Source organism: Chlorella variabilis (assembly GCF_000147415.1).
Source record: "Chlorella variabilis unplaced genomic scaffold CHLNCscaffold_39, whole genome shotgun sequence".
In the NCBI taxonomy this organism is placed as follows: domain Eukaryota; kingdom Viridiplantae; phylum Chlorophyta; class Trebouxiophyceae; order Chlorellales; family Chlorellaceae; genus Chlorella; species Chlorella variabilis.
The window spans coordinates 164,385-177,717 of NW_005435049.1; the positions used below are offsets into that span (position 1 = coordinate 164,385).

The following is a 13,333-nucleotide window of genomic DNA, read 5'->3' on the forward strand; positions in this document are numbered from 1 at the left end:
TCCCCTGCGGGTAGCCACGCCCACCTGGAGCACAGCCGAGCCGACCACGTGCACAGTGTCATCACCATGCGCAAGCCGGGGGTGCGGTGCGGCTGTATTTAGGTTGCACGCACACACGCGCACACACGCACACACGCAAGCGCACGCACACGGTGTGCGGGCTGGCGCTGCGGAAGGCTTGGGCCGCGGTGCAGACCGTCTGAGGGTGGTTGGATGGGCAGGGAGGCGAGTAGGCATAGATGGCTGGCAGCGGGCGGCTGGGGCCCATGCCAGCCCGCAACCGCCCTCGGCTGCCTCGCTTTCGCACAATGCTGCTCTGACTGCTCTGCCCCTTCCCTGCCAGACTGCCGGACTGGTTGGCTCCACCCTCTTGCCACCCTCCCACCACCCTCCCATCTGCCGCCTGCCTGCTGCCCACAGGGCCGCCCCTCGCCGCCGTCTCTGGAGGCGCTGCCAGAGGGCGCGGAGGAGGCCTTGGCGGAGGTGCGGTACGGCTGTACCGCCAGGACCCTTGCTTCCCTAGCTGTGCTGCCTCCGCGGGACCGCCAGCTCAGCCTTGGCTGGTACCGCCCCGCCTGCCCGCAGCAGCAGCCCCTTGTCAGCTCGGCCTCGTGCTGCCGCACAGAGCCTGCCAGCCCCTCACCAGCCCGCCTGCCGCACTGTCGCCCGCCTGCCGCCGCTGTGCGCCGTTCTAAAGCTCCCACCCACGATCTCCCGGCCTCAAGACGCTCTGCCGCGCTGCCTGCTTGCAGGGCTCGGCGCATGCCGGGGAGAAGAGGACGGCGGCGCCGCCGCTGGAGGCTGTGGCGGCGGAGGCGGGGGTGGATCGGGCCCCTCTCAAGGTCGAGGCAAGCGCTTTTGTTTAGACGGACCATGCCTGTGCTGCCCGGCGTTGCCCTCTCTGCAAGGGGGGCAGCGCGTTGCTACCAACATCTTGTCCTTAACGGCGCATAAGCTGCAACCGTGACACTCATCTGCCCGCAACCTGTAATGGGCTGGTCTGAGCCAAGCCGTCTCTCCCGCCCCCCTGCCTGCCGCCTGCGCAGGCTGAGGAGGGCGCCCCCACTGCCGAGGCGCGCCTCAAGGGCCTGTTTGCGCCGCCGCCCGCCGCCATGGCTAGGCGCCGCGCGGAGCCCGGCAGCGAGGAGCTGCTGGCTGGGGTGTCTGGGGAGCGGGTGGCTGTGGAGGTGAGGGCGGGGTGACATGTATTTTTTAGTAAAGGTGGAGGTGAGGGTGGGGGTAGAGGGTAGAGGTAGAAGGTGCTTAAGCGTGTAGTCAAGGTGGAGGTGGGGGAGTCAGCTCTTTCCAGAGGGAGGCGGGGGCCTGCCACGCTGCCGCATGGTCAGGATAGGAGGGCTGCAGCTGGTCAGCCCTGCCGGCGCCAGCTGGCACCACTGTGGATCAGCGACAGTGACCAGCCCTGTGCTGCGTTGGGAAGGTGACACGCCGTGCCCCTCCCTGCCCCTGCCCCGGCCCCGGCCTGCAGCGTGTTGAAGCGGCGGCGGCGTGGCTGCCGGTGGCTGTGCCTGCTGGCGCTGGCGCCAAGGGCGAGCCTGAGATAGTGGCTGCAGAGGTTGGCGGGGGAGGGGTGGTGATGCAAGGGGGCCCTTCTTCAGCTGGCAGGCTTGAAGCAGCTGGTGTGGGGGATGGAAACGCAAAATGATGGGAAGGCAACGGAGCTCGTGTGAGCGAGGGCGGTTGCATGGCACTGCCGCCTCGCCTCACCGCGTGGCGCCGGCAGCAGGAGGGGCAACACAGGGTGGGCCGCGTGGGTGCTTGCCTGGCAGATGGCAGGGGGGCAGCAAGAAAGGAGGCAGGTCTTCTTGAACAGCCAGCACACTGCAGGCTCTGCGGCCCGGGCTGCGGTGGGGTGTGGAGGCGTGGGCAGCACAGCAGGCGCCGCCTGGCTGGCAGGCAGTCGCGTGGCGTGGCGTGGCGTGGCGTGGCGTGGCGTGGTGTGGCGTAGTGTGTTGTGGATGTGGTGCCAGCCGCTCCTGCCGGCGGGGCTGGGATTCGTCCTTCTGGTTCTGACGGCCGGCGGGGAGCTGGGGCCGCTGGCCATGTGCCCGCTGCCCTCCTCGGCCGCCGCTGACACCGCAGGGCGCTTCCAGGCCTCGCCGGGGGGGCGGTAGCAGTGCCGCCCCCCGCGCGCGGACCCTTGAGCTCTTGAAATGCCTCATCAACTCTGGGTGAAACTCTCGGTGGGAGTCTGGTGTTATGGTCCCGTTCCCTGCGCGGCAGGGGCATGCCCTGCCGTGCCCCTATTTGAGAGAAGCTTCTCAGGGGCCACGCCGCACCCCAGAATGAATGCGGGGCAGACCGGCACCCATGCCTTTTTGTAAAAAACAGTTTCCTTTTTTCCCGCAGCGTCACGCCCCCGCCCCGCCACTCCTCGAAAACAACCGCCAGCGCTCTCGCGCCCCTCCCGGCGCAGGAGGTGGAGCAAGAGGCGGCGGAGGTGGCGGCGGAGGAGGGCGGGGCGGGGCGAGGCGCGGCGCTGCAGCACGGCACCGGCACCGCAGCCGCCGCCCAGCACCTGGCCTCTGCCGCGGCGGCGGTGGCTGCCGAGGCGGTGCAGCGCGGCCCGCCGCCGCGCCGGGCACAGCACACCCACGCCGCCGCCGCCGCCGCCGCCGCCACGGCCACCCGGCAGCGCGTGCTGCTGCGCCGCCTGAGCGCCGCCGCGGGGGCGGTAATCGGCGCTCCGGGGGAGGAGGAGGAGGCGCCTGTGGGCCCCGCCTCTTCCGCCAAACAGCTGCTGCTCGGGCTAGCGGCCGTGGCCATGGTTCAGTCCCGCCTGCTGGCTCTGGCGGCGGCGGCGGCGGTGCTGGCGGTGGTGGTGGTCATGCTTCTGGCGGTGGTGGCGGCGGAGGCGGGGCGGGCGGCAGGGGAGGGGCTGCACCGACTGATGGACGCGATCAGGCTGCCGCAGGCGCCCGGGGTGGGCCGGGAAGGGCGCCGGCCGTTGCATGGGGGGCTTACAGCCTGGTTTGGGGCGAGAGCACGCTTAAAGCACATACCGGAGCTGCGTGCTTGGTCGTGCTTTCCTCAGAGGGGAAGACAGTTGGCACCCTGTGTGCAGCTGCGCATCAGCCACGGCACCCTTTTTTCGCTGTTCCCTGAAAGAGGGATTCCATCAGGGGGATCGCCACGTGTGCTCATCCCCACCCCAGTTTCTGAAGCCTGCCCTCTGCCACTGCCGCCATGCCTGCCTTGCAGGGTCCTGCCGGCGTGGTGGCGGCGATGCCGGCCGTCGGCGCCGGCGGCGGGGAGGGCGGGGCGGCGGCGGCTGAGGCGGCGCCTGCTGAGCTGGCGGGCGCAGAGCTGGCCAGGGCGGAGGCCGAGATGCCTGCTCCGCCTGAAGAGGAGGTGAGTCCGGGCAGCCGGCAGGCAGGGACACCCGGGGCAGCGGCAGGCACTCGAGTGTGGGGGAGCTGCGGCGGCGAACGCTGATCCTGGGACCCTGCTGTGGCAGAGGGGGGCGGGCAGGCGCCGCCGCCATCATGCTTTAGCAGGCTGCCGTTTGCCCTGCACGCCCACTATTGCCTGCGTTGGTCCCCATCCCCCTTGCCCTGCTTTGCCCCGCCCCTGCAGGTGGCCGCCGCCGCCGCGCCGCCGCCGCCGCCGTTTGAGGCCCCCGCTGCGCCTGCCGGGGCCGCGGGAGCGGGCAAGGGTGAGCTGGCGGTGGGGCGCCGAGAGGAGGAGGCGGCCGAGGCGCCAGCGGCTGGCCTGGCGGCGGCAGGGGTGGAGGGAGAGGTGGGTGCACTGCAGCGGTGCCAGCTGGCGGCTGCATTGTGCCCCTTGGTCCTGCTGCCTGCCTGCCTGCAGCAGCATGTGCTGCCTGCATGTGCTGCCTGCCTGCCAGTCCAGGCATGGAGGCAGGTTGCAGGCCCCAGCACGGCACCCGGAATGGGCAGCTGCCGCCAGGTGCCTCCTCGCCTTCCGGCACACCCCAGCCAACCCTCATGCACGCTGACTCTGGCTGCCCCGTTCTTTCGCCGCACCTACTGCAGGCCCCGCCAACCGCGCCGACGCCCACCCCCAAGCCAGCGGCAGGGGAGGCGGGGGAGGAGGGCCTCGCTGCAGTGCCGCCGGCAGAGGAGGCGCCGCCGACCCCGGCCCGCCCCACGGAGGCGGCACCCGCTGAGAAGCTGGCACCCGCCGAGAAGCCGGCGGCGCCCAAGATCGCGGCGGAGGCGCCGCCGTTACCGCTGGTGACGCCGGCCCCGACCAAGGAAGGCGCTGCAGTGGAGGTGGGGCGGCATGGAGCGGCTACAGCTGGCTTGCGTGTGCTGCTGCTGCTGCGGCGGCATTCGCTGCAGGCTGCCGCCGCAGCCATCGCGGGTGCTGCGCCGCTGCGCCGGTTCAATGTCGGCGGGTCGTGATGCGTCGCACCGGCACAGCACAGCATCGCCTGCCTGTGCACAGGCACATGCACGTGCGGCAGGAAGCCGCCGGGCAGCTGAGCGGGGCCAGGTGCCGCCTGCCCGCGGTTTTGGGCAGCGCCCTCCCAGCTGGGTGGCCTGCCAGCTGTGACGCGCGTACCGCAGCCGTTGTGTCGTTGGACTGGGAGATCGCGCGCAGGGCCCGGGGTGGCGCCACATGCCGGGGCCACCCCTGCCGCCGCGCAGACTGCCTGAGGTCCCTGCAAGGCAGCCGCGTGTGCACATGCCGCCACTGGAGCCACCTTATTGCGCCGTGTGCTGGCAGCCAGGCGGCTCTGCTCTGCTCTGCTGCCGCCGGCGCCCCTGCCCCGCTGGCGGGCGGTGGGGTTTGGGGAGCGGCTGCAAGGGGGGCAGCCCGCCTGCGTTGTCATGGTGGACATTTCCGTGACGCCGTGGGAGGTGTGTCAGGCGCAGGGCCCCGGGGCGGCGGCCCCTGCTGCCGCGCCGCGCCCCTTCGCCAGCACCCTGCCCGCCGTCACGGGACCCTGCCACGTGCTGCGCATCATGCCGCCGCCACCTGCAGCGGGCAGCCCCCGCTCGTTCTGGTCGAGGCGGGCGGCAGGGCCGGCAGGGCGGGCAGGCGCGGCGGCCCGGCGCGGCGGCGGGGGCGCTGAAGGAACGCCTGCACCGCTCCCCAGGCTGGCGCCCCCTGCTGGAGCGGTGTGCACGCCGCCGGCGGAGCGCGCATGTGCGTTCCTTCAGCGCCCCCTGCAAGCGCGGGCGCGCCGCGCCGCCCGCCTCGACCAGACAGAGCGGGGAGTATGCTTGGGAGCAGACGCTAGGCCGGCCCCGCCTGTGGCGTGCAGAGCGAGCGCCAGCCTCAGGCGGCACAGGCTCTCCTCAGCCTTGCGCCGCGGTTGCTGCCTCCCCCTCCATTCCCACGACCTGTCGAGCCGCCGCTTCAGCTGTCGCTGACTCACCCACACCCCCCTGTCGGCCCGCGCCTGCCCCGCGCCGCGGCCCCCCGCCCTGCAGCAGCCGCTCCCAGGCAAGAAGAAGAGGAAGGGGCCCTGGCACAAGGTCAAGAAGGTGGGTGGATCCTCCGGAGGGTCGGCTGGGCGGCAGCGTGTCCGCATGCGCATGGGCGAGCTTCCAATGGCGTGCACAGCCTGATTCACACAGTCTGATTCAGCACCAGTACGCTGGTGTCCATCGAACAGCCGGCGGCTCCACACCCAAAGCTCCAACGTCGAGCTCCGCGCCGCATCCCCTCATGCCCTGCAGACCGTCCGCCAGATCTTCACCCCGCCCTAAGCGGCAGGCGCATACACATGTCCGCAAGCCACCAACCACAGTATCCAGCGGTGACGGCATCATCAGGCTCCCAACAGCCCGGTGGGCCCATGCCAAGAAAGGAAGACCGCCGCAAAGCGGCACCCAAGCAGCCGTGGCGCCCGCACCGAGCGCCGTGCCCCAACCAAACTCAACCCCGTTAAACCAAACCAGCCTCTAGTTTGCACATGTACAGCCTTGCCACAGCCTTCCAACCAGCCTGCCTTCCAACTAGCCCTTTTGTCCAGCCCTTTTGTCCAGCTGACTGCGCAGCACCCGTGCCTTGTCGATGGCTGCCTCTCCCACAAAGCGACGCCCTTCTGCCATGGCATGTCGGCAGCATGTAACATAGGAAAACAAGCAGGTTGGAAAATGCAGCAGGGGGGGGAGAAACAGGGAAGAAAAGAGCGGGGGTGGCACCCCCAGCAGCAGCAGCACCCACAACAGGAGGAGGAACGCCACCAGCGTCCGGGGCAGGCTGGCAGGCAAGCAAGGCGAAGCACCCACGGCCCCGGAATCTTCCAATCTTCCTGCCACAAGCGCCGCAGGTTGCTGTCTGCCACTGAAGCCACAGCCCACATGCTGCGGCCTCCCCAGCATTCCAGCCCTGCTGCTACCAGTCGGGGCAGGCAGCTGCTGTCCGCCCCGCCGGCTGAGCTTGGTGTGCGAGGATGCACGCCGGCCGGCGGCTGCTCAGCCGGCGCCGGCAGGGACGCGGGTGCTGCCGCGCACAGTCGCCTGCCTCAGTAGTCTGTGGCATCCGTCTGCCCCGGCCGCACCAGCACGACCTGCGTGGCAGCGGGGGTCGGGTGAGCGGCGACGCTGGGCTCTCACCGTGGCCGCGAAGGCTGCGCAGGCCAGGCAGCAGGGGAGGAGCCACCGGCAGCAGCGAGGCAGGGTGCGGCCGTCTGACCACGCCGGCACGGCGCCGGGAGCCAGGCGACAAACGGTCCAGCCGACAACGGTCCAATCATACGCCACAATGGACACACGTGCACATAACCCTGACCCCGCCCACCTGCTGCGGTATGGGCGCCTCCACATCCAGGTACAGGAAGTTGTACCGCCAGGCACTGCCATCCTTGTGCATGTCTGCGGCAGGGGCGCGGGATGGCCAGGCGGCGTCGGCAACTCGCAGGCGGTGCCCAATCCCCTCCCATGTAGCCACATACAGACCCACACACTCCCCCGCACAGCCGTGCATCAACATGCACACCCACCACAACCGCCACCACCACCCACCCACCCGCGTTGACGGTGGCCCTGCCCGAGGGCCCCCGCATGTGGAACTGCAGCTGCACGTGCTCCCGCCCCTCGCCGTCGTTGTACACCCTGCAGGGGGGCAGTCAAGGGGAGGGGGGCAGTCAAGGGGAGGGGGGCAGGGGCAGGGTGGAGCGGGGGGTTCAGGGCCAGCTTGCACTTCGTGCTCGGCAGAGGGCGGCGCGCGGCGGCCGCCGCGTGAGATGCGGCAGTTCCATGCGCCACAGTGTGAATGGACTCCCGCCCTTGGAAAAGATATGAGGCGGCAGCGGGCGGCGCACGGCGGCCGGAGCCCAGGTGCGGCAGCGCGGCGAGCGCGGCCCGGGCGCGGGCGGCACCGATGCACGGTACGGAAGGCGGCGCGGCGGCTGTCGAGCAGGAACCACAGCGCAGCAGGCGTGCCCAGGCCAGCCTGTGCCGGCGCCGCGCTGTTGGGCGGCGGGGGCACAGCCTGGGCGTGGACGCACAGGCTGCGCCATTGGCCGCGACAGTCAAGGCAGCCTCCCCTGCGTCTGCTCACGCGGCCTATCACAGCGGACGACTGTAACACACTACTGCCTGAGCCTGTCCTCGAGGGAAGCGGCTTGGCGGCGGGATGAGCGGGCCAAACCTGGCGTGCCCCTGCTGGCACCAAGGACCGGCAGGCCTGCCGCCAGGCTGGCCACTCAGAGCAGCTCATGCCGCCGCATTGGCGGGTGTAGGAGCCCCGCCGCGGGACGAGAGGATGGATTTTTTAGGTTTTTTTCAGAGGCAGGCGGGGCGGCTGCGGCGGCCGCCGGCCGCGTGTTTGCGGCAAGGTGCCTGCGGTCCCGCCCGGGGGCCGGTATCAGCAGGAGGGCAGGATGCGAGGGCACTGCGAGGCCGCAGCGGGCTCAGTGCGTGCCGTCGCATGCTTCCTCCTGCTTAAACCGGCCCTTGGGGAGGAAAGCGCGGCGCAGGCGTGCCCAGGGCCCAGCGCAGGGCAGGCGCAGGGCTTCGGCACTGGCGCATATGTGCGGCGCATGTGCCGGCACACGCACGCCGCGTGCGGGGCGGGTGCTCGGGTGAGAGCGCGCCGGTGCAGGCGTGCCCGCGCCAGGGGGCGGGGCAGGCCTGTATGGAGCGCTTCAACAGAGCAGCACGCTCCCGCACGGGCGGGTGGCCGACAGCAGCGGCAGGCGCAGGGGCAGGGGGCTGGTGGTTCGCATGCCTTGCAGGCCTGTGCCGGCGGGAGGCTGCCGCATGTGGCGCCGGTGGCAGTGTGAAGCCTCAGCCGCCAGGCGCCTGGGCCCTCGCCAGAAAGAAAGAAAGGAAGGAAGGGAGGGAGGGACAAACAGCATGCCCAGCCCAACAGCCAGAGTTGTTCGAAAGCAAGAGGTGGCAGCAGCCAGCAAACACCGCGGCAGGAGGCGGCAGCGGCGCAGCTGGCGGCGGCGGGAAGGCACACGCTGGGCGTGGTGTGACTGTCCAGAGGCGGCTGCGCAGCCCACTTCAGCCCACCCACAACCTCTCCTCCTCACAACCGCCACCACCACCACACATGCACTCCAAGCACGCTCCCCACCACGCCCCCCGTCTCGCCTGTGCGGGATGCGCTGCCGGGCCGCCCGGTTCTGGCTCTCCTGGCCGTATGCAGATATGGGGGTGCCTGTGGTGGGGGTGGGGCAGCGCCACAGAGGGGTGGGGACATGTTGCGGCATGCACGGCATGTCGGCCCGCAATGGAGGCGAGCAGGTGGGCAGCAAAAAGCCCCGGGGAGGGATGCCGCCAGGCAGGCTGCGCTTCTGCAAGCTTCAAGCGCAGGCGCAGGTGTGGAGGAGGCTGGGTGGGTGAGCAGGGAGCCCGGAGCACAGCATGCCCTCGGCAAGCGCAGGGCGCAGGGAATCGCGGGGGGCGGCGGCGGCGGCGGCGGCAGTACCGCGGGCAGCCGGCGGGAAGCTGGCGGCGCCTCACCCAGGCGCACGGTGATGCGCGGGTCGTCCTTGATCTTGGACAGGGTGTGGTTGAAGCACTGTGTGTGTGGCGGAAGGGGTGGGGGGGTGTGCAGAGGCGGTGTTTGACGAGGGGTGGAGGGCAGCACGGCAGGCAGGGCGGCGGGCCCGCCGCTGCGCCCAGTCGCCTGGCCGCCGCCGCGCGCCTGCCGCCGCCGTGGCGTGCACAGATGCGGCATCGGTAACGCAGCATGTGCCCCAGGGTACCACCGTACCGCACCTGGTACTCCTTGGGCTGGAACAGCAGCTCGTTCAGCGCCGCATACGCCACCGCTCCGGCAAACTGAGGGGAGAGGGGGGGAGGGAGGCAGGCTGGGCTGGCTGGGCGGGCGGGTGGTGGGCGGGCGGGTGGTCGGGGCGCAGCAGTGCCGCCGCCCGGCTTGATTCGTGTGCTTTGGACCCGCCCTGCCCTGCCACACCACACGGCAGCGGCACGGCACGAGGTGGGCGGGCGGCGGCGGGCTGGGCCGAGGCGCCCACACCGGCGGCGCTGCCCAGGCGGCGGCGGCGCCCACATCACCGGGCTGGCACACGGGGGCATACTAGCAGTGCAGGCATCGCCACAAAGGCTCACCCCCAGCGCCGCCACAATGACCAGGGAGTAGCCTCCCGCCTCGGTGGCGGTGACGGGGCGCTGCGGGATCTGCGGCGCGGGGAGGGAAGGAGGCTGGTCGGGGAGGAAAGGAGGGTGGGCAGGGGCGCAGGCACAGTGGCAGGAGCGGCCAGGCGCGCTCCGCATCTCGTTGCTTTGGGGCAGCAGCGGGGGCGCGGGCGCAGCGGGCGCAGGCCAGCAAGTGGCGCCGGCCAGCCCGGCTGCCTGCTCTGTTTAGAGTGGGCTGCTGCTGCTTGTTTCTGTTCATATATGAAGATAAAACTAGCCCACCTTGTCTGTGATGGCCGAGAACTCTTCCTCAGCAGAAACCAGCCCCTGCAGGGAGGATTGGTGTGTGTGGTGCGGGATGGGGTGGAGGGATGCGTTTGGGGTGTATGGTGCGGCAGGCAGGGCGCAGGTGCAGTGTTGGGTGCAGGCCGGCGCGGGCCGAGACGCCAGGAGGGCGGCGGCAGGGGCGAGGAGGGAGGGCGGCCAGGGGCTGCGCCTTTTCTGCTTGCTCCTTATGGGTGTATCCGACAGGCAGGCAGGCAGGCAGACGGCCGACGGGCGTGGGCTGGGACAGCTGCCACAGAAGCGCAGCCGGCAGACCCCAGGCAGGCGGCAGACCGCGCGGCAGCCGTGGCCGCACCTCTTTCTCGGCCGCCGCTGCCGCTCGCCGCGCCGCCCGCCCGCCCTTGCCCGCCGCCTGCTGCTCCCCCGCAGCCGCCGACAGCGGGCGGCAGGCAAAGCCGCCGCCGCCGCCGCCGCGGTTCCAGGGCCGCAGCGCGGCGCGGGCCGCCGCTAGCAAGGCGCCGCCGTCTTGCAACGCCGCCGGCTGCTGCTGCTGGACTGCCCGGCCGCAGTCTGAGGCGATGGAGGGAGGGAGAATGGAGTGGGTGAGGCTAAAACGCAGGCAGAGGCAGGCAGCACCCAGGCCGGGGGCTGGCTGAAGCCAGGCGGCGGCGGCGGCGGCGCGCTGCTGCGATGGCCGCCCCGGCCTTCCCGCGCGCTCACCGCTTAGCGCCGCCGCTCCGGAGTACGTCAAGCGACGCAGCACGGGCGCCACCGCCCTGGCCCGAGACATCGGCTGTGATGGTGCACTAGCGGTGGGACTGGGAGAGCCTCGGCTGCCCAGGAGATGATGGCAGCGATGGCGGCAAGCACGTGGACGGCATTTGGGGCCTTGGGTTCCTGTCCCTGAAGGTGGCTGAGCCAGGTGGCGGCTGGAGACCTGGCAGGCGGGCAGCGGCGGCGCATGCGGAGGCTTTCACCTTGGCAGGCTGTGGGGGGCTGTGGACCACACAGCGCTGCCGTGAGGCCCAGCATGCCTCCTCATGACTGCAGCAGTTGTGCGCCGATACGATGGCAGGATAGGGAGGACGTCGAGGGACAAGGGCAGGGTAGAGGCGTGGCGTGTGTGCTCACACCACGGCTGTTCAAGGTGCGGCTGGGAGAACACACGTGCACTGAGTCAGGTCGTGAATGCGCTAGTATGAGCGGTGGTTCTCACGCTGCTGGGGAAACAGCCATGCTCATGCGGTGCTCATGCGTGGCGGCGGCGGCAAGGCGGTGGCGGGCACTACACATCCATCGCAGCCTCCACTCGCGATCGGCGTGATTCCCCGCCCTTGCAGCTATTGATCCAGCTGCTGCAGACGGGTACAGGCCCCGCAAACACACCAGCCGGCCCGTTTTGACTCGCCTGCTCCTACCTCGGTGCCCTAGGTGCGCTGGCGCTGCTTCTAACGAACATCACCGGCTGCGGCAGCACTACAAGGCCCTGCAAGACGCTGCGCTCTCTGTCAGACCCCACATGGCGAAGCCACTTGCCCACCGCGGCACCCAGCTACGGATTGTCAGCCATCCACACCGCTACCGAGCATGCCAGCAGTGCTTGGGGCGCGCCCCATGTGCCCCTGGGCCGCTCTCCCCACTCCCCCCGCTCGCCGCTGCCTGCCGCTGCCCCTGCCGCTCGCTGACTCTGCCGCTCGGTGCGAGCTGTGGCCCGGTGCCATGCTGCCTCGCTAACCAATGGTGCGTTCCACTCTGCAGGGACCGGCCTGCCTCTGCCCAGCTCTGCGCCGCTTGATCGCCCAAGGACGTGGCGCGAGCGAGACACCCAGCCTGCCCATTTGCAGCGTGCCTGAGTGTGGCAGACGCGGGCGTGAGGAGGCAGCGCTGCTGCTGGGCTGCCTGGCGATAGCACTAGACACCCTGGCATGACACAGGGCCTGCACCACAGGTGGGCGGCCGCTGCCTTGCTGCCGCTGCTGCCGCTGCTGCCGCTGTCCCCGCTGCCTTGCCGCAGCTGCTGCCGCAGTCCGCTGGCCTGGGCTTGCTGCTGCCCTGCCCAGCACGCCCAGCGTGCTCTGCTCAGCCAGGGGCACCACCCGCTGCGTACATGGGCGGGTGACTGCCTGCTTGCTGGCTGGGGGATGCCGCCACTGCCCAGCCTGCCGCTGGCGGCGCCGGCGCCCTGCAGCGCCGCCGCCGCTAGCTGCAACACCGATGGGAGGTCGCCCTGCATTTCGGCAGTGCACGGCATTGCTCCTCGTGGGTTCACGCTCGCTGCGCCTCTGCTGCGGCCTGCGCATGCCCTGGCCCGCGCCCAACCTGCTCTGCCCTGCACGCTGCTGACACCCCGTGCTCGCATCGAATCAGGTGCGATTAAGCGCCGGGCGACCGGCTGCGCCGAGAGTGGCCCGCTATGTGTCACTGCGACCTCCCTGCCCGACCGGGCTTGGCAGTGTCTCCACCCAGCAGCATGGAACGCATAATTGCACGAACCTTGAGCCGCCGCCCGCCACGCGGGCTCCCGCCCGTCCTCTGCCCTAGCCCCCGCCGCTGCCGCCGCCTGCTCTCACCCCCCCTGCCTACCTCCTTCCCAATCTGCGCCGCAGGCCCTCTGCCGAGGAGCCCATCCTGCTGCACACCTTCGACTCCCAGTCAGTCAGCAGCGAGATCGAGCTGTCTGATGCGGCGTCGCCGCTAGCGGAGGCCGCCTCGCGGCACGAGGGGCTGGGCCCAGGCCAGCCGCAGGGCGCCTCGCCGCGCCGCACCTCCAGCAAGGTGCCGGGTGTGGAGACGATAGCAGAGGAGGGGGAGCGCGGCGGAGTGGACGGCGACGGAAGCGTCAGCCTGGCGGGCACGCCACGGGGCAGCCCGCGCGCGCGGGTGAGTGCTGCCAGCTGTGCATGTTCTGTCGCTGCCTGGCGATGGGGTGGTGGTGGCGGCGGCGGGTTGCCCGCGCCTGATGGCGCCTTTCCCTGGCTGGCAGCGCCGCCTGCCGGCCCGCAGCGCCGGCGCGTGCCGCTGCGCAGCCGCGTGCCGCCGCCGTCGCCGTGCCAAGCGTGCCAACAACCTTCTCAACCTGCCTCCCAGCTTGCGTGCCGCCAACCTGCGTGCCGCCAACCTGCCTCCCACCCGCCCCACGTGCCGCCGCAGGGCATGGGCGACGCCGCCAAGCCGCTCTCGCTGCTGCCGCTGGTGGCGCTCATCTTTTATGACGTGTCGGGGGGGCCGTTCGGCATCGAGGTGCGCCTGGTCTAGTTCAGTAGTTCTGTACTATCATACAGGGGCCCGGCGCTGTGGGGTGTATGTGTGTGTGCGACTGCTTTTGGAGGTGGCAGGGCTGCATGCCCGCAAGGAAGCGTGCGCCGTGGGGCGGCAGCGCGGCCAGCGCATGCGGCCCGCCGCCTGCTCCCCCTCCCCTTCTGATCGCGGGCGGCTGCGGCTGGCAGCCTGCCCGCCACCGCCGTGCCCGCCTGCATCGTCCCCGCCCCCTGCCCGGCCTC

At 71.0% G+C, this 13,333-nt stretch overlaps 3 protein-coding genes across 3 annotated transcripts in view; 2 read left to right on the forward strand and 1 right to left on the reverse strand.

The window, feature by feature from the left end:
• Positions 1-6,420, forward strand: part of CHLNCDRAFT_28719 (hypothetical protein) — a gene marked incomplete at both ends in the record, with an annotated part of 11,975 nt that extends 5,555 nt beyond the window's left edge. The window contains 2 exons of the mRNA XM_005842840.1: positions 3,751-3,864; positions 6,266-6,420. Coding sequence (XP_005842902.1) covers positions 3,751-3,864; positions 6,266-6,420 — 269 coding nt within the window. The remainder of the gene's footprint in view (positions 1-3,750; positions 3,865-6,265) is intronic.
• Positions 6,421-6,460: 40 nt separating this feature from the next.
• On the reverse strand, positions 6,461-10,623 carry CHLNCDRAFT_141854 (hypothetical protein; the record flags this gene model as incomplete). Its single annotated transcript, XM_005842849.1, has 10 exons — positions 6,461-6,505; positions 6,736-6,809; positions 6,964-7,049; positions 7,316-7,428; positions 8,875-8,967; positions 9,168-9,230; positions 9,522-9,590; positions 9,831-9,875; positions 10,189-10,403; positions 10,554-10,623. 10 exons carry the CDS (start codon positions 10,621-10,623, stop codon positions 6,461-6,463), a joined length of 873 nt encoding a protein of 290 aa, XP_005842911.1.
• A 2,363-nt stretch (positions 10,624-12,986) lies between these two features.
• The window catches only part of CHLNCDRAFT_37683 (hypothetical protein), a gene marked incomplete at both ends in the record, with an annotated part of 5,458 nt that continues 5,111 nt past the window's right edge, over positions 12,987-13,333 (forward strand). The window contains one exon of the mRNA XM_005842841.1: positions 12,987-13,073. Within this exon, the coding sequence (XP_005842903.1) occupies positions 12,987-13,073 (87 nt within the window). The remainder of the gene's footprint in view (positions 13,074-13,333) is intronic.